General features: G+C 49.8%; 1 protein-coding gene across 5 annotated transcripts in view; it reads right to left on the minus strand.

Moving 5' to 3' along the window:
- Positions 1-27,855, minus strand: part of CCDC88A (coiled-coil domain containing 88A) — a 2,139,415-nt gene that overhangs the window by 960,335 nt on the left and 1,151,225 nt on the right. For all 5 annotated transcript variants that reach the window (XM_069608255.1, XM_069608254.1, XM_069608253.1 and 2 more), the window contains exons 14-15: positions 24,461-24,598; positions 23,184-24,254 (exon numbers count right to left, since the gene is read on the minus strand). In XM_069608255.1, the coding sequence (XP_069464356.1) occupies positions 23,184-24,254; positions 24,461-24,598 (1,209 nt within the window). The remainder of the gene's footprint in view (positions 1-23,183; positions 24,255-24,460; positions 24,599-27,855) is intronic.

Consider the following 27,855-nt stretch of genomic DNA (forward strand, 5'->3'; position numbering starts at 1 on the left):
CAGCCGGAGAGCCACATAGAAATGGAAGCCTTGGAGACTGCCTTCCCTTAGTTCACAGGGCCAAAGTTTACGAACAGTTGTGACGTCTTCCGAAAACTCTTTGTGCGGTCCACGTAGAACTTCAGCGCTCTAGCCACATCCAGCGAGTGGAAAGTCCTCTCAGCCGGCGACAAAGGCGACAGGAAGGAAACAGGTAACACCAAGAACTTGTTGAGGTGGAAGTCCGATGCCACCTGTAACGCTCACCTGACTCCCACGGAGGCGCTGGTCTAGTCTGGGTTGCTGTGGCCTCTTCGAGCGTGATGCGCAGAACTCGGAACACCGACGGAACAGGACCCTCAAATCTTGCTTGTCTGGCCAGTAGGAATATCCTTCTGCAGATGAGAAAGGGGATTAACAGTCTGCAGAATAGTGTGCTTGCTCCCCCCTTCCCCCCTTTGTTCTTCTCTAACTTCCGCCGAAATCCCCGGTTGAAGCTCACCTTATGGTTTGAAAGGATGAACTCTCCAACCTGCTTCTGGTGCAGGGGCGCGTGTTTGTCCAGTTACTTCACTGGTTTGCGGAATGGCGTTGGCAAAATCCACTTGACTTTTCCGAGCGGAACGCCGTAAGTATGAAGATTACAAAAGTTCAAGTGTTGAGCCTCCTTTTCTGTTGCCTTCCTAACCTGTGATCTGTCCTTTATTTCAGGTGCAGAATGAAGGCGATGCGTTGAGGGATTGAATTGCTGATGGTAAACTCAGGTGAGTTAGCGATGGGGCGATCCCTCTTAATGTATTTATATTCCCCCAGTAATGTCTTTTGTCCTTTCCCCATAGGGGCCGGGGTGCAGTACCTGCCAATGAAGCGGCGCCGACCCAAATGAGGAATGGTCCACCAACAGAAGACCGGTAAGTGTTATGGCGGAAAATTAGGCTTTCCTCATATGTTCCTTCTGCTCACCTTTTGTCTCTTCTTCTCTCCCCTAGGCGCAGAGATGTGGCGACCGGTGCAGACAGTCGCGGTGGAGCCAGAAGAACTCCTGAGGACAGGTGAGTGAAGCGCGGCGCTACAGCGAGCAACGCGGTGCTTTTAAATGAAAGTCTTTTCTCAGGAACGCCGGCGTGAAGGTTCCGGATGCAGGTAAGAAGTTTGATAAAATTCTTGGTTTTCACCTTTCTCTTCTCTTCTTTCCTTACAGGTGTTCCAGGATCGAGGCGGGCGTGGCTGGAGACCAGATACAGGAGCAGACACGGTGAGCGTTCAGCTGCTTGGATGCAGAACAACGCGAAACGTGAGCTACTGTCTTGGGCGTGGCTTAAATAGCCCCCAAAGTAGTTCCAGGTAAGTATCCTTCCCTGGCCACGCCCGAGTGGCAAAATAGTCCCAATGAAAAAATAGTCCCTTTCAGGTCTCAGGGAGGCCTGAATCTTGCAGCATGGTCTGCATCAGGTAAGTGCACAAAACACCTTCCTTTATGAGCCTGGCGCCTATGGCGCCAGGACTGATGTCCAACATGAGCCTGGCGCCAACGGCGCCAGGACAGAGACCAAAGAACCCCTATAAGGGTGCTGGGCCTGGCCTGGTGCTCCGGGGGTAGGCATCATGACACCACCTTGGGCATGGAGGAGGGGTGCTACCACAGCACCACCCTTGTATCGTGGAATGTCAGGTAAGGTGGTTTACAAGAGAGGGCCTGGATCTCTCCCACTCGTCGTGCGGAGGTGATGGCCACAAGAAACGCTGTCTTCCACGATAGAAACCTCAGCGGTGCTGAATGCATAGGCTCGAATGGAGGACCCATGAGCCTAGTCAGCACAACATTTGCTCCCACGCCGGGGTCAGAGCCTTCACTGGTGGGAACGAGCGAAAAAGTCTTTATGAATTCCTTGACAAGGCGGTGTGACCATAACGACGACCGCCCCGGAGTTCTGGTGTAGCGGAAGATAGCCGCCACATGAACCTTGAAGGAAGCATGAGCGAATCCTGCCTTTGCCAGCGACAGTGAGGAGGGCAGCACCTGCAAGGCCGTAATCCATAGAGGGTAGAGTTTCTGTGCCCGGCACCAGACATCGAACCTCTTCCACTTATGCCCGTAGCATTTCAGCGTAGACGAAGCCCTGGCCTTGGCAAGCACCTCCTTGCAGTCCGCCGGGATATCGTATCCTCCAAACTCTAGCACTGCAGGAGCCAGGCCTGCAAGTTCAGCGACCCTGGGTCGTTGTGCAGAATCGCGCCTCCCTTCCTGGCGAGAAGATCTGCGTCCGCCGGAAGCTTGACTGGAGGTGACGCTGACATGTCCTGAAGGTCCGGATACCATATCTGTCTCGGCCACGCCGATGCAACGAGGATCATCCTGCACCGGGACCGTCTGCGTTGACTGATGAGTCGCAGAAGCAACGGCAATGGGGGGAACGCATAGAGGAACAGGCCGTCCCAGAGGAAGGAGAATGCACCCCACATGCTCCCCAGCCAGGGGAAACCTGCTGGCGAACCTCCGGCACTTGGCATTCATCGTCGTCGCAAAGAGATCCATCGTGGCAAGAGCGCAGCTCCCTGCTGAGTGATTCGGCGACAGTGTTCTTCACTCCTGCCAGATGAAAGGGTACCAGGAACATTCCCTGGGCGACGGCCCTGTGCCATAGATCTTGCGCTTCCTTGGAGAGGGCTGGGGATCTGGTGCTCCCCTGCTTCAGAATGTAGAACATCGTGGTGGTGTTGTCGGTGAAGGCCCATACCACCTTTCCCTTGAGGGACGGAAGGAAAGGTTTGAGGGCCTAAAACACGGCCCAGAGTTCCAGAACGTTGATGTGCAACGACTTCTCCTCCGGTAGCCAAAGGCCTCTTGCGTGGAGATCTCCGGTGTGCGCGCCCCATCCCTCCAGGGAGGCGACCGTCATCACCGTCTCCTGATGTGTTGGGGTCTGAAAGTCTGTGCCCGCCGCTAGATGCGCGCGGACGCCCCACCACTGAATCGCTCGACGGAATGTCTCATTGAGGGTGATTTGGTCCTCGAAGCCGATACTTGGATCCAACGGGCGTCAAGTAACTCCTGCAACGGCAGCATCCGCAGCCTGCACAACCAAACGAAGTAGATGCACAATGACATCATGCCGAGCAGGGACTTGATGGACCTCACCCTGGCGATCTTCAAGGTCAACAGCTGTTGCACCTTGCCCAGGATGGCCTTTATCCTGTCTTCCGACGGAGTAGCTAGGCACTACACTGTGTCGAGTCAGGCCCCCAGGAACAGAGCATCCTGCGATGGCACCAACCAGGACTTTGCTTAGTTGATCAAGAACCCCAGGTCTGTGAGCCGACGAACGGTCCTCGCTGTGTGCTCGACGGCGGTTTACCTTGACTTCGCTCGGATGAGCCAATCGTCCAGGTAGGGGTAGATGTGGACCCCCTGCAGACGCAGACACGCCGTCACAGGGGCTAGACATTTTGTGAAGACCCTTGGTGCCGACTTCAACCCAAAGAGAAGGGCCTTGAATTGATAGTGCTGTCCCTGGACCACAAGGGAATAGTTTCTTACCTGTAACTCCATTTCTCCAGCATTGGTATCTTTCATGGATTCACATGCTTAGAATATTCCCCGTCGTCAGGCTGGGAATCCCCGGTACATTATATATAGACCCTTTCCCGTAGGAAAACTTTTTCGACGCTTATGCGTCCTATCCACCTTGTTTTGTATCTGCGTGCCCGCACCGTCAGGACGTCATGATATAAATACAGGCCCCGCCCCCCCGCTCCCTCAGATTTCGGCCCCCAAAGTAGTGGGGGAACCGGTTTGCATGTTCAGGGGGAGGCAGGTGGGCGCATGTGAATCCATGAAAGATACCAATGCTGGAGAAATGGAGTTACAGGTAAGAAACTATTCCCTTCTCCAGCATTGGATCTTTCATGGATTCACATGCTTAGAATAGATTACATAGCAGTACACCCCCAAGAGAGGAGGCGTGCATGCAAACCCATATACTTTCTTCGCAAAGCCCGTTCCCTATGATCATGTATACATTAGTAATCGTTAACATAGGAAAACGAACCACATACAGTCATAAATTCCACAGGATGCCACCCCTAGTCGGGGCTTACCTTATTGGAATAGGTGTCGGAGCACCGCCTGTCCCATCCTGGTATCTTCGGCATGTTGCTGCGACAGGCAGTAATGGCGGGTAAAGGTGTGTGTAGCCGCCCAGGTAGCCGCCATGCAGATGTCCCCCAGAGGGACTCCGGCCCACAGTGCCGTCGACGATGCCGCTGCTCTAGTTGAATGAGCTCTTGGCCGTCGTAGAAGAGGCTTCCCTGCCCTGGAATGGCAGTACGAAATGGTAGATGACACCCATCTTGACAGTCCTTGCTTAGAAATGGCTTTTCCTCTAGCACCCAAACCATAGGCCACGAACAGTTGTCTTGTTTCTCTGAATGGTTGCGTACGATGAAGATGAAACTTGAGAGCCCTTTTTACATCCAATGTGTGTAACGTGCGCTCCGCTACCGAGCATGGCTCTGGAAAGAACGTAGCTAACACGATAGAGGAGTGTTTATGGAACACCGAAGGAGCTTTCGGTATGAACTGTGGGTTAGTGGCAAGGGCTACCTTGTTCTTGAAAAATCGTAAGTACGGTGGGTCTACCATTAGAGCCTGAAATTCCGAAATACGTCGGGCTGAAGTGATGGCCACCAGGAAGGCCAATTTCCACGACAAAAACTTTAGAGACGATGATGACATTGGCTCAAAAGGAGGTTTCATAAGAGACGTTAAGACCAGATTGAGGCTCCACTCCGGTGGAAATTTCTTCTCTGGAGGGAAACTCCGAAAGAGGCCTTTAAGGAAGTGCTTAATCAGGCGGTCGCTGAACAATGGTGTCGAATGCCGTCGACGAGTAAACCTGGAAATGGCAGCCAGGTGTACTTTTATTGACGATACCGATAGGCCCTTTTGAGCTAAGAACAGCAAGTATGGCAGGAGCTGTTCCGGCTTAATCGATTGCGGGGCCAACCCTGGTTGATCCTCACACCACTGACAGAAACTTCTCCATTTGTACTTGTATGAGGCGTTTGTGGAAGGCGCTCTTGCCGCTTGCAGGATACGCCGACAGTCCTCCGGAATCGTTAGCCGACCGAATTCGGCGAAGTCAGGAGCCAGGCCGTCAACTTGAGGCTGTCCGGGTCGTGATGCCAAACTACACCCTCCTGTCGAGACAGAAGGTCGGGGGTCTTCTGGAATCTCATCGGTTCAGCCACAGCTAAGTGCAGCAGGTCTGAAAACCACACCTGTCTGGCCCAGTACGGGGCCACCAGAATTACTCGACATGGGTACCTGAGGATCCATTGCAACGTCCTCCGGACAAGGGGAAATGGAGGGAATGCGTACAGGAATTTGTTCGACCATGGGAAGGAGAACGCATCCCACAGTGAGCCCTGCTGAGGCCATCTGCTTGCGTACTGATGGCATTTCCTGTTGTTCTTCGTCGCAAACAAATCTATGGAAGGATGTCCCCATTTCTTGAATACTTGCTGTAGTTGTTGGTCGTTCAGCACCCATTCGTGAACTTCGTTCATTTCTCTGCTGAGGGCATCGGCTTCCACATTTCTCACACCTGGTAGGTGGAACGCCAAGATTTGCATGTTGTGTTGTAGGGCCCAATGCCAGATTTTCTGTGCCTCCGTCGATAGGGACCTGGAACGTGTCCGTCCTTGTTTCCTCAAGTAGAACATCGTAGTGGTGTTGTCCGTCATGACACGCACCACCGAGTCCCTCAGTTGAGGAAGAAAAGATTTCAGAGCCCATCTCACTGCTCTCAGTTCTAGCAGGTTGATATGCAGGGAGGACTCCTGCAACGACCACTGGCCTTGTACCTGTAACGTATCCAGATGAGCTCCCCATCCGCTCAGCGATGCATCCGTCACCACCGTCTTCTGGAACTCCGGTTCCACCAGAGGCATTCCTTTCGTTAGATGAGTAGAAACTCTCCACCAACAGAGTGCTTGTACCAGTTGTTCGTCGATGATCAGTCTGTCGGACCAGCGACCTTGGCTCTGCGCCCAACGGTCCGCTAGAAATTCCTGGCAGGGCCTCATAAACAGACGGCAGTTGTTTATCAGCGGAATGCAGGATGACATGGTCCCTAGCAGGGACATGTATTTGCGCACCGACACCCTGGTACCGCATCTCCATTCCGATGCCTTGCTTTGTAGCTTCTGTATTCTTTCGCTGGATGGTCTTACCAGACTTGTGTGCGTATGAAACTCCGCTCCTAGAAAGTCCAAGGTCCTCGAAGGCTCTACGGAGGACTTGCTGAAGTTTATCGCGAAGCCCAGTTCCTGTAAGAGGGACATCGTGGCCCCCAGACTTTTTCGTGTTTGTTCCCTGGACGAGCCTCTGACCAGCCAGTCGTCTAGATAGGGATAGACATGGTGACCGTCCTTCCTTAAATGGGCCGCTATGGGGGCCAAGCACTTGGTGAACGTCCTGGGGGAGGACTTGAGACCGAACGGGAGGACCTTGAACTGAAAATGCTTTCGCCCGACGACGAACCTTAAATATCTCCTGTGTCGTGGGCGTATTGGGATGTGAAAATAGGCGTCTTGAAGGTCTAGTGACGACAGATAATCCATGGGTTGCACCGACCTGATAACCTCCTGGAGCTTTAGCATTTTGAACTTTAGGCTCTTTAGCCATTTGTTGAGTACCCTCAGGTCGAGAATGGGCCTCCATTTTCCATTTGGCTAATTGACAACGAAGAACCGGGAATAAACTCCGTGTCCTTCCTGTGCCACAGGAACTCTCTCTACCGCTCCTTTTCGCAACATAAGCGCCGCCTCTTGTCGTAGGATTTGGAGGTGGGGCTGGGTCGAAAATACAGGCGGAAGACGTGGAGGCTTGTCTTTGAATTGTAGCGCATGACCCATGCGAATCGTGTCTAGAACCCATCGATCTGTGGTGATGCATTTCCATTGGTCGAAGTGATGAGAGACTCGTCCCCCCAGGACGTTCCGAAGGCTGTCATTGGTTGCTGGTTTGCTTGTTCTTCGTCGACGAGGGACCCGAGCCTCGCCGCCTGGAAGCTTGATAGTCTCTGCTTCTACGTGCCGATTGGGACGCTCGTCTGAACCCTTGTGAAGAGTACGAGGGCCTGTTAAATCCCCGGTCCCTCGAGGCTCCAAAGCGGGAGTTTCCAGAAGCACCCCTAAAGGGGCGAAAAGAGCGAAAGTTTCTACCCGTTTGGAGGGCGCCGAGGGACCTAGCGGTATCCGTGTCTTCCTTCATCCCCTTCAACGCTTCGTCAACCTTTTCGCCAAACAGGTGTTCCCCTTCACATGGCATGTCAAGGACTTTGTACTGGACTTCAGGACGGAAAGTAGTACATTTGAGCCACGCTTGTCGACGAAGTACTACGCCATGGTTGATTTGTTTGAATCCAGACTCTGCTAGGTCAACTGCAATATTAATTGCGTGGTTCGAGGCCTCTTCGCCCTCCCGCAACAGTAACATGGCTGCTTTCCGGTGTTAGTCTGGCAGGTGTTCTAGGATAGGGGCTAGTTTGTGCCACATTTCTCTATCGTATCGTGATACGATCGCTAAGGAATTGGCTGCTCTTACCGTCGTCGCACCGACAGAGAGCACCTTTTTTCCAAAGGCGTCTTGCCTCCTAGCCTCGCTTTCTGGTGGAGTTGAACATTTTTGCTGTACCCTGGCCTTCCTAGCCGCTGCCGCCGACACCACCGAGTCAGACAGAGATTGTGATGTTAGACATTTTGGAGTGGACTCCGGAGCTTTAAACTTTTTCTCAATCCGCCCCTTTATAGCTGGCTCCGAAAACGGATGGTGCATCGTCTTGAGACCTTCCTGCCACACGTGGTCCAGAATTGGGATGGCAAATACCGATTTCCTCCTTTGACCCATATGGTCAAAAAGGAAGCAGTCTTTCTTCTGCTCCTCAGGAATCAAGCCGAACTCGGAACAAGCTTTTCCCATCATTGCATGGAAGGCTCCCACATCATCCGGGGGGGATGGCTGTGACTGGCTCCTCGTAGACTCTACCTCTACATCCGAATTCCATGTTGGGTCCCTCGAAGGTGACAGGGAGATGTCTGACCCTGAGTCACCCAGTATAGAATCGGACTCCGACAACTCACCCTCCTCCTGTGCTCGAGGACGATCTTTTACTGCCTGAGGAGTCGATGGGTTTTTAGTCGTCGAGCGAGCCGCACAAGTTTGCTCGTCGACAGGAGGTACAGAAAAAGGTGACGACGAAGTCCCAGGTTGAGGGATCTGCGTATCCAGCCGCTGCAGGAGCTTCTGAAGAGTATTAAGCACATCCAGAGACAAAACTGCCTGGGGGTTCAATAACATTGATGATATAGGTACCATACCCCCACTCGCACTCGTCGTCGTCGACGTGGAAGGCCGTAAGCCTAAATCCGATGGCTGCAGAACCGTGCCACCTTCTCCTTCCACCGAGCAGGCCGTGTCTGGCTGCAGTAAGACCTCAGGGGGGATCGGGTCATAGACCTCTGGCAGCCAAGCCATAGACTGAGTCTCCGTCGACGAAGGAATCCCAACCGCTGCTGCCTGAACGGTAATAGGCATCGTCAATGACACCGAGGTCGACGAGCAAGTTGTCGTCGTCGAGCCCTTAGACTTCGTCGCCGATTTCGATGCCGACTTCCCGGCTGAAACATCTCGACTCACGGAAGACCTGGGACGGTCCCCTGAGGAGGATTTTGACAGCGCTTGCCTCTCCGTCTTAGATGAGGAGGAGGAGGGCTTTTTATGTGATGAGGAGGACCCAGCATGCTTCCCCTTATGCTTGTCCTCAGCGCGGTTTTCTGCTGGCCGTACCTTTTTCGATGGAGGTTCCGACTTGCTCCTGGAGGCCGTGGAGCCAACTTCCGAAGCCGGGTAGGCACCCGCTCCGTCATTAAGCCAGTCGACCAGCCTTCTTTTACGGTCCTTAAGGGTTTTTTGGGAGAAACCCTGGCATATCTCACATGTATCCGCCGTGTGGTGCGGGTGGAGACAGTAGATACAATCCATGTGGGCATCTCCTTCATAAACTTTTTTGAGGCCACATGTCGCACAAGGGCGAAATAACGCTTTTCCAGACATATTCTCCAGAATTTGAACTTCGCCGAAGCGAAACAGAAAAAACAACCTAGTTTCCACTAGCAGTAATCACGAGGATCCCACTACTTTGAAAGACGGTTGAAATCTGAGGGAGCGCGGGGGCGGGGCCTGTATTTATATCATGACGTCCTGACGGTGCGGGCACGCATGATACAAAACAAGGTGGATAGGACGCATAAGCGTCGAAAAAGTTTTCCTACGGGAAAGGGTCTATATATAATGTACCGGGGATTCCCAGCCTGACGACGGGGAATATTCTAAGCATGTGAATCCATGAAAGATCCAATGCTGGAGAAAGCGTAGAAACTTTCGATGCCCCACGTGTATGCGGATGTGAAAAAAAGCATCCTCTAGGTTCAGCGACGACAGGAAGTCTCCTTCCTCCAGTTGCCCCAGCACGTGTTGAAGGGTAACCATCCGAAACTTCTGGGACTTGATGTATTTGTTGAGGCGGCAGAGATCCAGTATGGGTCGCCAGCCGCCGGTCTTCTTTCAGACGAGGAAGTACCGCGAGTATACTGCGGAGCCCCAGAGCCTCTTCGGGATGAGTTCTATTGCGCCCTTTTTCAGCATCGCTCGTACCTCTAGGAGTAGTTCAGGGATGTGGTTTTCTTGCCTGGCCACTGGTGGAAAGCAGGGACACTTCCTTTGGAACTCCAGGGTGTGTCCGTGGGCCAGGGCGTCCAGCACCCAACGGTCGGTGGAGATGGACTTCCACATGCCGAAGAAGTTCGCCAGCCGGCTTCCCACGTGGGTGCTCGCGTGGGGGCACAACGTCATGGCCTGTTCAGTCCTGCTTCATCGTGGACTCGCCACCTTGGGGGCCTGGGAGATGACAACGATTTCCCCGGCTTTGCTGTGGCCCCTGTATGCTTCCTGAGCTGAAGAATGGGTAGGTTGACCGAATGAAGAAAAACCGCTGCCAAATCCTTTGGAGGCTCCTTGGGACTTGCCTCCTGAGGTCGGAAAGGACGGCCGTCACTGCTGGAACGTGCCCGAGGCCCGAGCCGTCTCGGTGTCCGCCTTGATGGCCTGCAGAGACTCGTCCACCGTCTTGCCAAACAGGTTATCCCCGTCGAAGGGCAATCCCAGTACCCTCGACTGGACATCTGGGTGGAAATTAGTGGCTTTTAGCCACCTCCGTCAGCGAAGGCAAACGCTGTTGCCCAGCTGCCGGAAACCAGTATCAGCGATGTCCGTGGCCACCATGATGGCATGGTCCGATGCCACCTCGCCTTCCTGCAGGATCCCTAGGGCCTCCGCCCTCTTTTCATCCGGAAGGAAATCCAGGAGCGGGGCCATCTTCAACCAAAGCTCCGTCGTAGCGGGCCACAATGGCTAGGGCATTGGCGGCTTTGATGGTCGTCGCCGCTGACGCGATGAACCGCAGTCCCATGGCGTCCAGTTTCTTTCCCTTGTTATCCGGCGGGGGATGTGGAAGTAGAAGCCGCCGACCCTGCAGGCTTCTTCCTGGCAGCCGCTGAGACAACCGAATCCGGGGAAGGTTGAGATCTGAGGCACTTTGGCGCACAGTCCACCCTGTTCTTCTTCTCATACCTGTCTCTCTTGAACGGGGCCAAGGACGGGTTCTTCAGGAGGGACAGTCCTTTATCCCAGATATCGTCCAACAGTGGGATTTAGAGCAAAGTCTTCCTCTTGGCCTCTCGTCGCTGATAGAGGAATCCTTCCTTCTTTTCCTCGGTGTTGAGCTGAAATAACTCTTAGGACCTAGAGATCATGGTGTGGAAGGAGCCAATCTCATCGGGGGGGGCGAAGCCCTGGGTATCCGGCTCCGTCTTGTCCCTCGGCAGAGGGGATGGCAGTGATGGATAGTAGGGAGGAGGATGGACTCGATGACTCTTAGCTGGCGGGTCCCCCGATGGTCCAAGCGAAGGGTCGCTCGTCGGGGGCGTAGGCAACCTTGTCCACATCTCAGTGCAGAGGGTGTGCAGAGCCTGTAGGATGTCCGACCGACACGTCCGACGGTGGTGGAGGCAGTTGCAATGGGAGCGCTGGAAGCGGCATGGCTCCTCCCCGCCATGCCGTTCCTTGTTGGTTCCCTTGTCGCTTGCCACATCGGCCTCATGGGGGTCCTTCCCGTAGGACCTGGCCTCAACGAACTTCTTGTCTAGCACTGTCTTCAGACCAGAGAGCTCCTACCCGGAGGAGATATCCGAGTCCGGCAAGACTATCGTGCCCCGCCCCTTCTTCTCGGCCAGGGGCGACGGTCTCGGGGAGATGATAGGCATCGTCTTCATGGGAGTCTTTTCGATGGGAAAAATGATGATTCCCTCCAGGCAGGCAGGGAAACTCGTCTTGGTGGATGTCTCCTGGGAACCCACATCCGTGGCCTTCGCTAAGGACGCCACCACTCCATCAATCAATGTCTTCGCCTGGTGAACCTGGGCCTTCATGACCTTGGGCGTGACTGAGGCCTTCACCGTTGGGGGGGGTCAGCGCCTCGCTCCCCATTGGCTTTCTCTGTCGGAGTCGGTCAGGCCTTCTCCAGAAGCTCACCCGGGTGCTCAGACTTCCTGGCTTCCTTGGCTCATGGTTGATGGCGCCGGCGATGCTGCGCCTGGCTTGGCTGCCGCAGAGCCCGTACCAACGGCGCTCCCGGTGCCTGCAGACTCGCAGTGCTTTGCCTTTTGTTGGGCCCCCGTCGCCGGAGCGCCCTCAAAGGTCTTAGAAGACCGCTCAGATTTCCTCTTGGGAGAGGAATGTTGCCTGGGCTCACCTGCCGCTGGATTCTTCATCTCCAGCCACTCAGAGAGCTGATGGCGACGGTCCTCCATGGTGCGCGAGGACATGTCCTTGCAGAGCGCACAAGTCTCCTCCACATGCACTTGGTCCGAATAAAGGCAGTAAAAGCACAAGCCATCCCTGTCGTCCAGGAAAATGTTCCAGAGTCCTGGGCAGATCCTAAACAGAGACGTCGATTCTCCCTTATCCTCGGCCATGTCCACGCGGGTTAGGCCTTAAGAATCTTCTGGAATCTGCCAAGAAGTGAAAGTCGACGAAAATTCGCCCTTGAGGGGCGTAGAAGCTTCCGAAAACGGGTCCCTGTTAATCGGATGAAGAATAAGTGGAGCTTGAGGCTCAATTGACCAAAAAAATAAGAGTAAAGTCTTTGAAAAAACAATACGCAGTAAAAGCTCGAGAGTTAAAGCACGAGGACACCCAACACGAACGTGCAGTAACAATCTGAAGATGGCTGCCAGAGGAGGGGCTTAGGTAGAGGGCAGTCATTGGCTGGGGGCAGTATGACCCAGAGACCAGTGATTGGTTGTTAGGAGATGATATGATAGTTTATTTATATAGCACCTATACACAATGTGTTTCAAAGCGCTTCAAGGCAAGGGAAGGGAACAAGGGAAAATACAATTACATTCTTACAGGCCATGAAAAGTAAGGATGTGAAATTAACTATCGTACTCAGTCTGATGACATTTCAGATAGTGAAAGAGCTAAGACATAGATAAGGAAGGGAGGGGGAGAGTGGGAAGGAAATGGAAACAGGCGGGCAACTACCGTACTAGGCCTGACGACATTTCTGGTAGAGCCAGAGATAAACAAAAGGTGAGGGAGAGGGGTGCAGAAAGGGAGGGGAGGAACAAAACAAGCGACTACCGTACTAGGCCTGACAACATTTCAGATAGTGCTGGGTGGAGGGTGGGAGAGACAGTAAGGGGAGGTGGGAGGAGACAGACGAGGTTGCCATCATACTAGGTCCAGGGACAATTCTGATAGAGTAAGTGCATAGAAGAAAGTAAGGGGAGGAGATCGGAAAAGAGAGAGGAGGGGTGAACAGAGAGTAAGCAGTCAAAAAGAGTGGAGAAGCAAGAGGGGAGAGCGAATACAATTGCAGAAGTCAGTAATAACACATCATGTTGCAAGCCAGGATACAAAAAGAAGACGGGAACAGCATGGTTCAGGACCACCATGAGTACAAGATGCAAAGGAAGTCCAGCATGAGAGTTGAGAAAGGGTGACGCACCGTGAATAAATGAAGTCCAAAAAAGTCAAATCCAGCATTGGCCACAAGACGGTGATGGTGAAACCAGAATGTATCAGGACAGACTCCTGCAGAAGTAGGCTGGAGTGGGCCGGGGGGAAGCCGGGTAGAAGAATCAAGCAAAAAAGGCAACATCTGTGTATGAGAAGAGGGGCACGAGGGAACATCACGGGGGGACCAGAGGGGGTGGGGATGACCTGTGGGGACAGAGGGTGTAATGTAGGTGCATGCTAACCTGCTGTCTGAGCAGGGGGTCGGCCCCTGGGTCCGGACAGGTACAAACAGGAATTACCCTTCGCTTCTGACGCCCAGGCGAGAGACGCCCTTGAACTAAGAGTTAAGAGCAGGAAGGAAGAGGCAGGGCTAAGTAGGTGGGTGGAGTTTAGGGCAGGTGACCTAGATCCACTTGCACCTGCTCCCCAGATGCAAAGGAAAAGAGGCTGGAGGGCTCCTTAAGTAGGGAATAGAGCAGCAACCAGGAAGGCACCAGGTGGGTGGGGCTTAGGCCAGGTGACCTAGATCCACTTGCACCTGCTCCCCAACTGCAAAGGAAAAGAGGCTGGAGGGCTCCTTAAGTAGGGAATAGAGCGGCAACCAGGAAGGCACCAGGAGGGCGGGGCTTAGGCCAGGTGACCTAGATCCACTTGCACCTGCTCCCCAGCTGCAAAGGAAAAGAGGATGGAGAGCTCCTTAAGTAGGGAAAATAGGGGGCGTGGCTTGGGCAGCCATGGAGTAGGACGTGCTTCCTGAGCAGCTCCGGAGGATCCGACATATGATCCGTGAAAACTACCTACAAAAACGCGCTACTGGTTCCAGGATTGACTATACATGCATGGGAACGTGTGTTCTGCTCACTGTATAAAGACCGAGTGAATCGTGTGTGGAATTCTGGAGGAATTGCTCGGCGAAGGACGGCGGCTGCTCGGTCCATTGTCACACAAGATGGCCGACAACAAAGGAAACGAAACTGAAGCACCCGGAGCGGCACAATAGAGAGGGCAGCCATGGGGAAAGAATGATGATGGCGAAGCGGAGACGGAGCGAAACCCCTGCGGCGGTAAGCCTTGTGTCACGTTGGCTTGCGTGCTGACCTGGAAGGCAAGAGCCCGGGGGCAGCGGGGGATGCGAACATATAGGCCGGGCCACGATAGTCATATGAAGCGCTCGCTCGGCAGCGATGAGCAGAAAGCCGCGGCGACAGGCGGTGGACGGTGCGACTGCTTGAAGAGTACTACAATAGCTGATAAGGGTGGAAAAGACGGTTGGGGAGGCACGCGGACGCTGTATCGAGACAGTGAGGCCCAACGGAGGCTGCAGAATGTCGGCGCGAGGGACCGTGAGCAAGAACAAGAATAAGCAATCCACAATGGATATTTTTGCCAAAACACAACATTCTCCTGCGGCCATCGCGCCCAAAGGCTTGTTGGCACCAGCCGAGGGCACCACAGTGGCTGACAACCATCAGATTTTAGAGGCCATCACGGAGCTGAAAGACTCTTGGGGGGTTTCGATGTCAGACCTGCGCACTTCCCTGGAGGCTAAAATAGACGCAGTGGGCATAGAAGTCTCCCTGCTGAGGCAAGATGTCAGGGGACTGGCGTAACGAACAAGCAGCCTGGAAGGTGCAGTGAAAACCAACACGGACACCAGCACTAACAACGCAAAGGAGATCCATGTACTCAAACAACAGGTCGCTAACTTGGAGTCTCGAGCGGAGGAAGCAGAAGGGAGAGCGAGGAGGAACAATATTCGTGTGGTGGGCTTGCCGGAGGGTGAGGGGGGACATGACCTGACAGACTACGTCGAGAACCTACTCCTACAAGGAATTGGGGCCGGCAAACTCTCGCAGGGATTCGCAGTGGAGCGTTCACATAGAGCCCTTGTGAGGCAGCCGAGACCAGAGGCCCCTCCTCGGGCGATAATCGCCAAAATATTGAACTACAAAGACCGCGAGAAAATACTGGAGTACTTCCGAAAAGGTGGAACAATCGAAAGGGCCTCGAGCACCATCATGGCGTATCCGGACTACACTATGTTGGTCCAGAGCTAACAGTACAGCTATGTGGCAATCAAAAGAAGGCTGCGCGCGGCTGGGATTAAATATATGCTTCTGTACCCCGCGAAATTGAAGGTGGTGCACAAGAGCAAAATGTATTTTTTTGACACTTCGGAAGAAGCAATGACGTGGCTGGATCTGCAGGGCTGCCCGGAACGAGACACGGAAGAGACCCAAGAGGGACACGATAAGTGACTGGGATACAGTATGCATACTGTTAAGGTGTCAAGTGAGCACCCCAGGGTGTCTAGATGAAGATTAAGAACAATGGGCGCGGCTGTAGGAGGCTGATATTTTGATAAAATACAGCTGATTGTAACAGACTTGAAGGACTGGAATATAGTAGCGTGTACATATATGCAAATTGTATAGCAATGTGTAGTTAACCTGAAGTGACATAGGAGCGTCAGGGCGAAAGCACCCTACCCCCCGAATTATAGCTGTAGTAGTAGTAGGTTGGCCACTAGGGCAGCCTCACCCTGCGGAGCTTCGAGTACAGGCGAGAGCCAGAAAGAGCTAGATGCGGGGGAGCCTGAGATCCAGGGATGGAGCTGGGCAACAGTTGGGGGGTGTGATGTTGGGGAAGGGACGGGAGGCGGGAGGGAGGGGGAATGGGAAGTTTGGCGTGCTTTTGGGTAAAGAGAATTTAGAATGTGATGCAAGCCTATACAGATTGGATTGGAATTCAAAGTCAGACTGCACCTGGGGGAGGAGGAATGGAACTGGTACAGGCCATGGGGGACCTTAAGATACTTACATGGGACGTGCGGGGGCTCAACAGCTACTTAAAAAGGAACAAAGTTATGTTGTACATGCGCAGGCAGAAAATAGATATTGCATTGCTGCAGGAAACCCACCTCACACGAGAGAGGATGGACACGATCGCTGGGAAGTGGAAAGGAGTGTTGGTGGGCTCATTGTACTCTGCTTATGCAAGAGGAGTGCTTATTTGGGTGGCGCCACAAGTCCCTTTTCAGCGATTGCAAGTGGTGGCTGAGACAGGCGGGAGGATGATTATGCTGAGGGGACTGGTGGAGAACAGGGAGATAAGCATTGTTAACACGTATGCCCCGAACCAGAACACAGCGGCGTACATTAGAACATTGAGTGCGAATTTGAGCGTATGCGCAGGAAGCGCGATGATCTGGGGAGGGGACTTCAACTGCGTATTGAACCCGAGGGTGGACAGATCAGATGGGAAGATGGATAGACCGGCCCCTGCAGCCAGGGCGTTACGGACATTGCTGGATGACTTTGGTTTGGAGGATGCATGGAGAGTGAGGCACCCCCAGGAAAGGGAATATTCACATTATTCTGCCCCACAGCAGTTATCAACGAGGTTGGATTATGTCTTCAAATCACCCGAAATGATAGCGGAGATCGCACAAATAGAGTACAAGGCCAGGGTCCTTTCGGATCACTCGCCCCCGATTCTCGCATGGCAATACTGCCCCACGAGAGCGAGGATCCCGACATGGCGCCTACGAGCGGAAGAGTTGCGAGACCCCTTTTTTAGGGAGGACTTGAGGGAGGAGATTGTAACTTATTTTGAAACAAATACTGGGAGCGTGTATTCCGCGGGAACACTATGGGAGGCCTTTAAAGTTGTCATGAGGGGGGTAGCCATAGCGAAATCCAAGGGCCTACAAGGTGGGGTTTTAGCTGAACTGCAGGAGACGGAAGAAAAATTAGAAGAGGCCTTAAGGGGTGGAGACGATACAGCGGAGAAGCTAGAATTGACACTTAGGCTACAGCAAAAATGTGAAGAATATTGGGAGAGATTGTGTAACCTTAATTATAAAAAATACGTAGAGAGACAGCATGCAGGAGGTGATAAACCGGGGAGACTTTTGGCATGGTTATATAAGAGTGAGACCCCCAGAGTCACAATCAGGACTATAGAAAGAGAAGACGGTAGTGTAGAGGACACCCATGAGGGAGTTAATCAAGCGTTTGTGGATTATTATAAGGTATTATACTGAGATGACGGGGAAAGTAGTCGCGCTATGATGGAAGAAACGCTTGAGGACATGGGGTTGCCCAAGATAAGCGAGGAGGAGAGAGAGGAACTAGATACCCCGATCACTTTGGAAGAATTAGGGGAGGTGGTGAGGCAGCTGCCTACTAGTAAAACCCCAGGGACAGATGGACTCCCAAGTGAGTTTTACAAAGTATACATGGAAGAGGTCCTCCCCCCACTGTTAGAGATGTTAAACGAAGCGTTCGAGACGGGACGCTTACCGGAGTCACTGAGAGAGGCTGTCATAATACCGCTCCCCAAACCTAACAAACCTGGGCACAGCTGTGGTTCCTATAGACCCTTGTCAATGCTGAATCAAGACGGCAAGATATTAACTGCTGTCTTAGCAAATAGACTGAAGAAGGTTATTGGCAAATTAATACACCCGGATCAAACGGGCTATGTCCCTCATAGAAACATTACCAATAATCATAGGCGACTCCAGAGAATCATTGAGTTTGGCAGAGAAAGAGATGAGGCAATGGCAATTGTCTTTGGATGCAATCAAGGCCTTTGACTCCGTTAAATGGCCATGGCTGCTTGCTGCCCTGAAGCACTACGGGTTAGGGCCTGGATATGTAAGGTGGGTGAAAATTTTATATAGCGAACCGCTGGCTAGAGTTAGGACAGGATCTGTGATATCGGAAAGGGGGCAGCTCAGCAGGGGTACTAGACAGGGATGCCCGTGGTCTCCAATGCTCTACATACTGGCCCTGGAACCTCTAGCAATATATCTGAGGCAACAATATGACACCATAGGCATCGAGGTGAAAGGGGAGCGGCATTTGATCTCCCTATATGCAGATGACATGCTGCTGTACTTGCGATTCCCAGATGAAAATCTCCAGTACATCCTAGAAGTGCTGGAGAGATACGCTGTGCTGTCCGGTACAGCAGTGAACCTCCAGAAGTCCAGCATGTTCCCATTAGAGGGGTACATGGGGATTCCAGCGGAGCGGCTACCTGTATTGCAAGTGCCATGGGCGGTTAGCACATTTTCGGTACCTGGGGATAGATATATACCACACCGTGGAGGAAGAGCATAGGTGCAATACAGAAGTAGCCACTAAAAAATTGAGAAGTGCATGCAATTTTGGGCTAAGCTGCCCATGGCGATGATGGGGCGGGGAGCAATGCCAAAGATGGTGGTCCTGCCAAGGCTCCTACACTACTTTGGGAACATACCGTACCTGATTCCTAAGAAGTTCTCCACCAAATTGAATAGCATGTGTAGGGACTTTTTGTAGCATGACACGCGAAATAGAGTGGCATTATGGAAGCTACAGAACTTCCATGACAAAGGAGGGATAAAGGTGCCCAACTATGTGGCGTACTATGTGGCAAGCCAGTTACAGTATGTTGCCAAATGGCTCTCTGACGAAGAGACCTCGGAATTTAGGCTGTTTGGGCGTGATTGTGCACCTTTTATTTGAAAGAGATGATGTGGGTACCCAGGGCGGAAATGGTGGGGTGCCCTAAAATGATGCTACTGGGGTGAAAGGTGTGGCGAAGGGCATGTCGAATGATGGAGAACCCGTCCCCATGCTCACCGCAGATGCCACTGGTTGCATTGATGGGGGCAGACGCGCTGCTACGAATGATACTCAGGAACCACTGGGAACCGGCTGGGGTGGCAACAATGGGTGATATTTGGCAGGAGGGCTCTAGTATTACTTTTGAGGGGCTGCGGAAAGAAACTGGGTTGCACGAGGGTCAGTTAAATTACGTATCATAGAGTGGTACAGAGGATTAAGAGAACATGGCCTGAAACTGTGTTGGAGGAAGAATCAGATGCCACCATAGACGTGATATATGACATAGCTGAGGGGGGTCATGAGATTTCCAGATTGTATGAAATGCTGATGTCTAAAGTGGGGAAGGAGGTCACGCAGTTGAGACTAGACTGGGAAATGGAGGTTGGAGCCCCGATGGGAGACGGGATGTGGGAACGGGTGCAGGGGTATCATAAAAAGGAGTCTAGAAACGCGAGGATGAAACAGATTCAGCTGTACATAACGCATAGGGCATATATGACGCCTTGGAGGATATCGAGGTTTGAAAATGCAGGACGGCAGGCATGCCCCAAGTGTGATGAGGAGAACGCGGGCATGGTGCATATGTTCTGGTCATGCCCGATCATAGAGCGTTTCTGGAGGGGAGTGAAAGGGAAACTGGAAGAAAAAGGGGTCAAGATTGTAGTGGATACAGTGTGGGCCTGTCTGCTGGGGGGGTTCCCCAGACCACAGAAGCTCAGGCACGTGAGTAAGCTGAGGGATCTGGCTTATGTGCTCGCAAAGAGGCGGATTGCCATGGGATGGAAGTCATGCCATGTGCCAAAGGTAGATGTGTGGTGGAGAGATTTGCAAAAATGGGCGGAAACCGAAACCATGGCATGCCAAGAAGCGAGTAGCACCGGGGGGAAGGAGGAGACGGAGTCCCTGATGGCCTGGAAATCACTGATAGCCGAACTGTTTGGGTCAGTAGATGACCCGGCGGAGCCTGTGGAGGAGGAGACCGAACCACAGGATGCGGAAACTGAAGGTTTAATGCAATAGACACGTAGAAGGGGGTGGGATAAGGGAAGTAGTGGTTAGAAGTTAAGAAAGTGTAATGACACTGTTGGAACATGCATTGTTTGTATGGTTTGTATTGTTTGGTTGTTTTTATAATTCAATAAAATGTTTTTTAAAAAAAGTAGGGAAAATTGCAGCAAGCAGGAAGGCACCAGGTGGGCTGGGCTTAAACCAGATGACCTAGATCCACTTGCACCTGCTCCCCAGCTGCAAAGGAAAAGAGGCTGGAGGGCTCCTAAGTAGGGAAAAGAGCGGCAAGCAGGAAGGCACCAGGTGGGCGGGGCATAGGCCAGGTGACCTAGATCCACTTGAACCTGCTCCCCAGCTGCACAGGAAAAGAGGCTGGAGGGCTCCTTAAGTAGGGAAAAGAGCAGCAACCAGGAAGGCACCAGGTGGGCGGGGCTTAGGCCAGGTGACCTAGATCCACTTGCACCTGCTCCCCAGCTGCGAGAAAGGAGAAAGACAGTTCAGAAACGAAACTGAAACAGATTATTTCTGTACCGAGGATTCCCAGCCTGACGACGGGGAACATTCATGAGCATATGAATCCATGCCAGACCCCATGCTGGAGAATAGTTATTGTAATGAATTTCTTCTTCCACAGATTCTTCAAAGTAAATATAAAATACCAAAGCAGTAAACACCCTTGTTGAGGGAGGAGAGAGAGAACCAGTAGCTAAATGAGGAAGCTCTCAGGTACCGCATAACCACAGTGGTCATGCTGATAGGACTAGAAATCAAAGCAATAATGTTTGTCAAACATTTGCAAGGAAGCCCACATTGTCAAAACTGCAACAACTCTCTGTAAAATAGAGGTGGCCAGCAGGTCCTCAGACTGTCAAGCTAGGTTATAGCACTCTGAAAAGCAGAGACCCATCCATCTGGGCAGAGTTTTTGCCGTTGTCCATTCAAGCCCCCGAAAAAAGTGATGAGCAGCCTTTCTGGTATTCCTCTTTCAAGAGACATAATAGCTGATAGCCCTCTTGGAGTCTTGGCAAGAGAACCTCTCCTCAACCCAAATGGATGAGGCAGAATATAAAACACAAGAAAGTGAATACTTTGTGAGAGATGAAAGCTCAACACCACCTTAAGAAGATCTGGCATTCTCACTCTCAATGGAAAGTTCTCTTTAGGCTAGAGGCTTAACCGAAAGTGCCTTGAACTTTCTAACCTAGCACAAGTGATAGCGACCAGGAAAGCACCTTAATGGTGAGCAATCTTAAAGAGCATGAATGCAATGGATCAAATGGAGCCACCATAAGAACTGTCAGCACAAGTTTCAAATCTTACACAGCAACAACAGACGGATGTAGGAGCAACATATAAGAAAAGGCCTGCAAAAGTTGCACAACCGCAGAGATGGAGACAAATGATCTCTGCTTGGGGGGGGTCCTTTTGAACACCGAAATGGTGGCCAGGCCAGGTATCTATTCACTGTGCCAATTTGAAGGCTCTGCTGGGCAACTAAAGTAGAAAACCCATAGCATTAGATGTCAGGAAGGCCATAGGACCTTGACCTCTGTCCCAACACCAACCCAAAATGAACTTGATGGCAAGCTGCCAAGCTAAAAGGGCAACAAAAAGGAGATTGTTGTACAGAGCCCACTCCTGATATCTCATCTTTACTGTAGTCGCGCATGAAAATTGATGCTGTTGAGGCTCAGTTGGAGGACTCCACACCTTGACTTGGAGAGGAGTTCTAACATTGTTGGGAGGCACAAGGGGGGGCAAATGGACACGTCCAAGAGTTCTGGGTACCACATACTCCCATCCCAATCTAGAATAATTGTGGACCCAAACCTCTACAGTCTCCTTAGAACAAGCTGAATCACAGGGATCAATGGGAACTCATACAGCTATGTTCCAGAACCATCCTCTGAAGGAATTCCCTGTTGCAAAACGACACACACTTCAGGTTGACACTTGGGGCCAAGTGGTTTACAGTTATATGTGTTTTTACCCAGAAAAACACACATTTTTTTTAAACTGCGGGCGCCCCCAAGCCACCTGATGTTCTACCCTTATAACGCCACCCCAACCCCATCCCGACCCATTTTAACCCCTTACCCCACTTCCCTTCATATATTTATTTAATCTTGTCAGCGTTTTTCGGTGTTATTGTCCGCTCTGTTTTGTACCACTCTGTAATGTCTGCAATAAAATGACTGGATATCATGGTTTACTTGTGGTGGTATCCACCAAAGGTCCAATATCTTGGCCATTACTTCCTGGCAAACCTCCCACTCTGGGGAATCTGACACCTGTCTGCTCAAGGCATCTGCAAATACGTTCTCTGTTCAGGCAAGATAGGCAAGCGATAGAGAGACATTTCTCTCCAGGGCCTAGAACCATAACCACGTGGCTTCCCTGTACTGTGGGAAAGAGCCAAGACCACCCCACTTGTTGAGGTAGTTCATTTCAACTGTGATGTCCATTTGCCAGAGACAAGACCACTCACACTAAGATCATTCAGCTTAGTGCTCCAGTCTTTCAGAGAAGCTTCTGTCACCATCGTCAGTTGAAGCAAAGGTAGCCATAGATTCCCCCTTCTCCAAAGAGCGAAACTAAGCATCTTTATCTGACCCGTAGAACTGCTTGGAGGAGGGCCACAAGGTTGGGGAGTGCAATGGCGTCTGAGGCATGCGCTTGTGCAGAGCAATGAAAATATATTGGCACATTCACAGAGTGCATCAACTGGTAGGAGACTCAGTCTTCCGTGATGAGGGCCTTACAGGAGACTCAAGACTTCCATGATGAGCCTGGCCCTCAGGCACCAAAATCACACCTGGAGTCCGACATTAACATCTTACTAACACCATCTTTGTAGGGCTTAAAGCCTGAGGCCATCGGGGTATCAAGAGTGACGCAGGTGAACTTTGTGAAGTAGCAAAGAAGGTATTCCAAAACAGCGACCTGAAAAAATGAACTGAAGTCATGGGATGAAGCTGGCTCCATGCATGTTACAACATTATACCCATGACGTCATATCCACAGTCATGGGAGTCAATGATGCTGAGCAGAGCTGCACTGTGCCCCAAAGTGACTGTAAAAGAAATTCAGAAGATCAATAGTATAAGTTCCTTTAGTACTTGTTTTACAGATTCTGATTGAAGTTAGTGATACTCCTTTAAAATAGAGCAAACATGTATAGCCCATGTATAGCCAGTGCTAAAAAATGGAAAGTATCTCCTATTTTGGCTTATGTAAAAGAAAGGCCTACAAGTGAGTGGGTGGAGCCATACACTGTTAGTACTCTTTTTGGCCAAATGTTTAAACATCATCCAACATTTCACAAATATATTGCGCTAAAGTAACACTGAAAACATGCTCAGAATGCACTTTTTCATAAACAGAAATGTATTATAAAGGACCCTCAAGTGAGGAAAATGAATTTTGAAAATTACCTCTCGCAGTGTAAGAAGGGTTTTTTTATCAATGGTTGCTCTTTTAACAAGTTCCCGGTTTTCCTTCTCTAACTCTTTCAATCGTACGCATGACTCTTTTAGAACATTTGACTCTTTAAAAAGTAATTTATTTTCTTTTTCCAAATTGGAAATTTTCATATTATCCTCTTCAAGGGTTGTGTCTTTAATTTCTGCCTGCTGACGAAGCCTCTTGTTCTCTTTCTCCAGTTGTTTCTTGTCTCTTTCCAATTGAGATGTCTCCTGCTCTAAGAGCTTAGTTTCCTTCTCCAGTTGCTCCAGTCGCTTACTAGATATTTTTAGCTCCTCAAGATTCTTTTGCATTGTGTGGTTCTCTGCCTCTAGATCCTGAAGGTCCCCTTCCAACTGCTGGATTTTTTTGTTGCTATTTTCCAAAGCTTTCTGTAACCTTTGATTTTCTGTATCCAGTCCTTGATAGCTGACTTCTAAGCGTTCTGTCTTTTTAGAAGACGCTCTCATAAGGTCCATCGCTTTCCTCATTTGCTCCTTTTCATTGTCAAGTTCTTGATTCTCCAATTCTAACTGTGCAACTTTAATGCTTGTGCACTTCAATGATTCCACAGTTCGTCTTAGCCCCAAGTTTTCCTCATCAAGTTGAGAATTCTCCTTTTCTAACGATTCCAACTGAAACGAGAGGTTTTTTAGATTATCCAAAGTTTTCTTTAACTTCCGATTTTCTAATTCAAGAGAAGAATTTTCTTGCTCTAATGTGTCAATCTTCTCACATGTGATTTTCAAGGCTGTCATTTTCTTTTGTAATTGCTCATTTTCTTTTTGAAGATGATGCATCTCCTTTTCAAACTCATCTGCCTTTTCTCCTTTTTCTTTGTAGAGTTCCAATTCTTTTCTCAGTTGCTTCTTTTCAAACTCCAGCTTGTTAAGTTTGCTGCTTGTCTCTTTAATAGACTGATGAAGAATTTTGTTTTCTTTTTCAATATCCTTTACACGAGCTTCAGTGCTGATTTGGGAACGTTGCCTAAGGGATGCTATCGTTTGATTCAAGTGCTCAGTCTCCTGTTCCATTCCTTTTATCTAATTCACAAATATAACAAAAGTAAATACAGTTAGATGAAATCCGCTTAAAGTGTAATGCAAAAACAATAATAAAGCACAACAACATTTGTGATCTAAATTAAAAGACAAATTAGGCACAAAGACATGATTTTGTTGTAACAAAGAAACAATGTTCTATTTAAAATTCTCTCATGCCATATTAAGTATGGTAATGCTTTCTTCACCTGTCTCTCAGAGTTTTCCCGAAGAGTCTCAATTGTCTTCTCAAGTTGTGCCTTTTCTTTCATTAGGTCATTGCTCAAATTTTGACTATTTTGAAGACTTTGTTTCTCATGACGTATTTCACTTTCTAGCCTTTCCAACTAAACAAGAGAAACAGACTTCTTTGAAAAAACATTATATCCAGCTGTTCATTTTAATAATAAATGTAATACAAGTAACTACATCAATATTTTGTAATACTTTAATAGCAGTTACAAGGGAGCAAAAATTCAAGTTGCAAGCTACTAACCAGCCATTAAAAAGTCACTTGTGACCTCAATTCTATACATGTACATAACACACCATTTCATGTTCGCCAAGAGTCAATTATCACAAGCTAATGGCTAATGGCGAGTGTAATGTATGCACCCTGAATTAAACCTTCAGGTATCTGCTATAATAACACAACTCAAGGTTAATCCTTTTATAGATCTTGGAAGGATTCCAACCTGCTATCTGAAGGTTACCCAACAATCTCTGCCACTGACACATTAACCAATTGTGGTTATTTACAAATAATTATCATATTGTTTTTTATTGTTTTTTCTTGAATGTGTTTTAGCATATACGAATGTACACATTTTTCCATGCAAACAAGCTTACACAGAGTTAAACTAAAATCACACATAAAATACATTACAACAAATCATCTCATCTCATTATTTAAAATGCATTACTTTAGATCTCAGGTTGTTACCTCACCATAAACCAGCAGTAAACATGATCATATTGTTAAATCTCGGTGCAGGGGGCGGGGCACAGCCGGCAAGTACCCCACAGCCTGAAAGTGGTAAAACCAGGGGCAGTTGGTACAGGCTGTGCCCACACCCTGCGCTGGGAATTAACATTGTATCTAAAAGGGTATGCAACAAAAAGGCAGATGGTGGGGGATGAGGGTGGCCTCCGGATACAGTGCAATGGTCAACATGAATTGCAATGTGTCATGCAGCGGAGATGAAGTAGTGCTGGCAGGTTTACTGGGGCAGGAGACAGCAAAAGGCTGAGTGTGAGCAGGCTCAGGAGAACAGGCAAACCAAAAGGGAGCGAGTCCCAGCAGGGTTCAGTGAGGCGGCTAGTGTTGAGGAAAAAGTTGGGGCTAGAGGGTAGGCAGTGGACAAACAAAACATGGGCTTCAGTGCTGAAAGGAAGAGCTGGGAATGCAGGCATTCACTGCCAAATTTAGCTAATCTTTCCTGCATCCAGCGTGGCTGGCACCAGTAGCCAGCGTGCCAATTGACGATTAACCACACATTGTTGTGCCCGAAATGAACACACATTCTACAATTGCTGAGGATTACTTTGAACAAAAGAAATAGAAAAGCATATCATAGATTGTCCAGCTCTGTTTAATGAATAACTTTAGTATGAGACCAAATAGGGAACCAATTCCATTGGGGCTAAACAAAACAAGTCTGTCATCAATGGAGGATAATTTCCAGCAGTTAAACACCTGCTAATTTTACCAGTATACACCCTTGAAGTTTCAGGTGGACCTAAATTACATCAAAAAATGTCTCTAGAGTGATTTCAATGTAATTGACAAAGTGGGCTATGGAGGCCAAAATGATGCAGAAGTTCAAAACTGTTTTTTATTAAAGGTGCTGGCACGCTTACTAACTTGCTGATTTTGACTAACTTATACATTACACTTGATATGATACATGATTGGTTATTTATAATGCGCTTAATACCCAGAGGTTTCTAAGCGCGGACCCGGGTCTCAAACTTGCGTTGCCCTCTGTCACCTTGCCTCAAGGCGAGCACGTTGCCCCCAAGCCATCCTCCCGAGACGGAGGTACGTCGCTTAAATGTCTATGCAGTATATGTCTATTTAAGTGCAGCATTCGGCCGAGTGTGCCGCGCTAAATTCAAATTCGGCAGGGTATCCTCAAGATACTAGTAGCTGTGAGGGGTCAAAAATGCGAGGCTTGATAGAGGTTTTTCACAAAAAGTCATTTCATTAACTTAACAGGGTGTGATAAACACCTACCTTTCCCTAACCTAAATTGGATTTCCTTGCCTGAGAAACCACGACTAAAGGAAAACACAAATATTCTTGTGACCGGGGTCGGATCCCCTTCCCCAGGATTAAAGTAGAATTTCCAAGCAAAAGTTCTATTTCAAAAGATAACATAAAAGGGTTTCTCTCCCAATAAACAAGTTCTGGTACCAACACAGAGTTCCTTCACTCAGGGAGGGTCTCACTTGGGATTGGGGTTTGTCACAAAGTTCCGACAGGGTTGTAATCATCAAATCAAAAAGTCTTCGTCTTCACTCTTCCTGTGAATATTTCAATGTCATCTCTTTTCCTTGAGAAAGACAACTACTGCATACGTCTTTTTTATATATAACAATATTTTCATCAGAATGGCTTTACCATAGTTGATCAAACACAGTAGTGGCCTTGCCACTTTCTCCACCACAACCTTTCACCAGAACGCAGTACTCCAATGTCTTCTTTCTGGTTCACTAATCTGCCAGGACTACCACTAACAATCCTTTTCCTGGTGTACTCGCCTGCCAAGGATAAATCTCCTAACTCTACTGCAAGTACTCTGCAGAGTGGTTTACTTCAAAAAATCAGTAAAGCCTTTGACTTTCAATAAAAGTGCAATTCATTAGGCTACAACACCCATTGATGCTGTTTGTTCCACTGAGTAACTGGCCACATACAGTGCAGGTTATATGTCTCTCCCCCTTGACACTCTGCACAAGTAGGGCCACTTTCTTGCCACCTTAGGATTCCACTATTACACCAGGTAATTGTTGGTAATGTCTCAAGTTTCTCTCTCCCCAAAAGCTGTTTCCCCTTCTACTTCCAATGACCTTTCTTTGGTTTTGGCAATGTTTGTTGTTATCTGGTTTGCCTATTGCCTCCTCTTTACTTGGGCAATACTGGTTACAGTTCAGGTTTACTATTGCCCCGCTTTACTCTGCCAAAGGTAGTTACAGCCTTCCTTTTAGATTGTTCTCTTTGTACTTGGATAGTGATAGTTATGCACTTTGACCTCCTGTTTCCTCTCAAAACAAGTATTGGGCCACACATACTTCCTTTCATTAATTTGGCATTCAAAATCTGTAATTGCAGCGAGCGGTTTACTACGGAGCAACCCGGGGTCACCTTTCCAAGGCCAACTCACCAGTCTCTCTCTGCAAGTATCCCGCCTCTGCTGCCACTTCTTTGCGCGCTGTTAGGGAGAATTCTAATGAATGGCTAATTTCCCTTGCCTTTGCTGGATTTCTGGGATTTATTTTTTTCACCTGGTAAGAGTGTGAGCCTTTTTCCCCACTCTTACATGTGTTTTGCTGTGTGTGTTTCTACTTTCGGTGTGATCTTGGGCAATGGAGCCTCACCTAC

Source organism: Ambystoma mexicanum, chromosome 4q (assembly GCF_040938575.1).
Source record: "Ambystoma mexicanum isolate Mex_15411 chromosome 4q, UKY_AmexF1_1, whole genome shotgun sequence".
In the NCBI taxonomy this organism is placed as follows: domain Eukaryota; kingdom Metazoa; phylum Chordata; class Amphibia; order Caudata; family Ambystomatidae; genus Ambystoma; species Ambystoma mexicanum.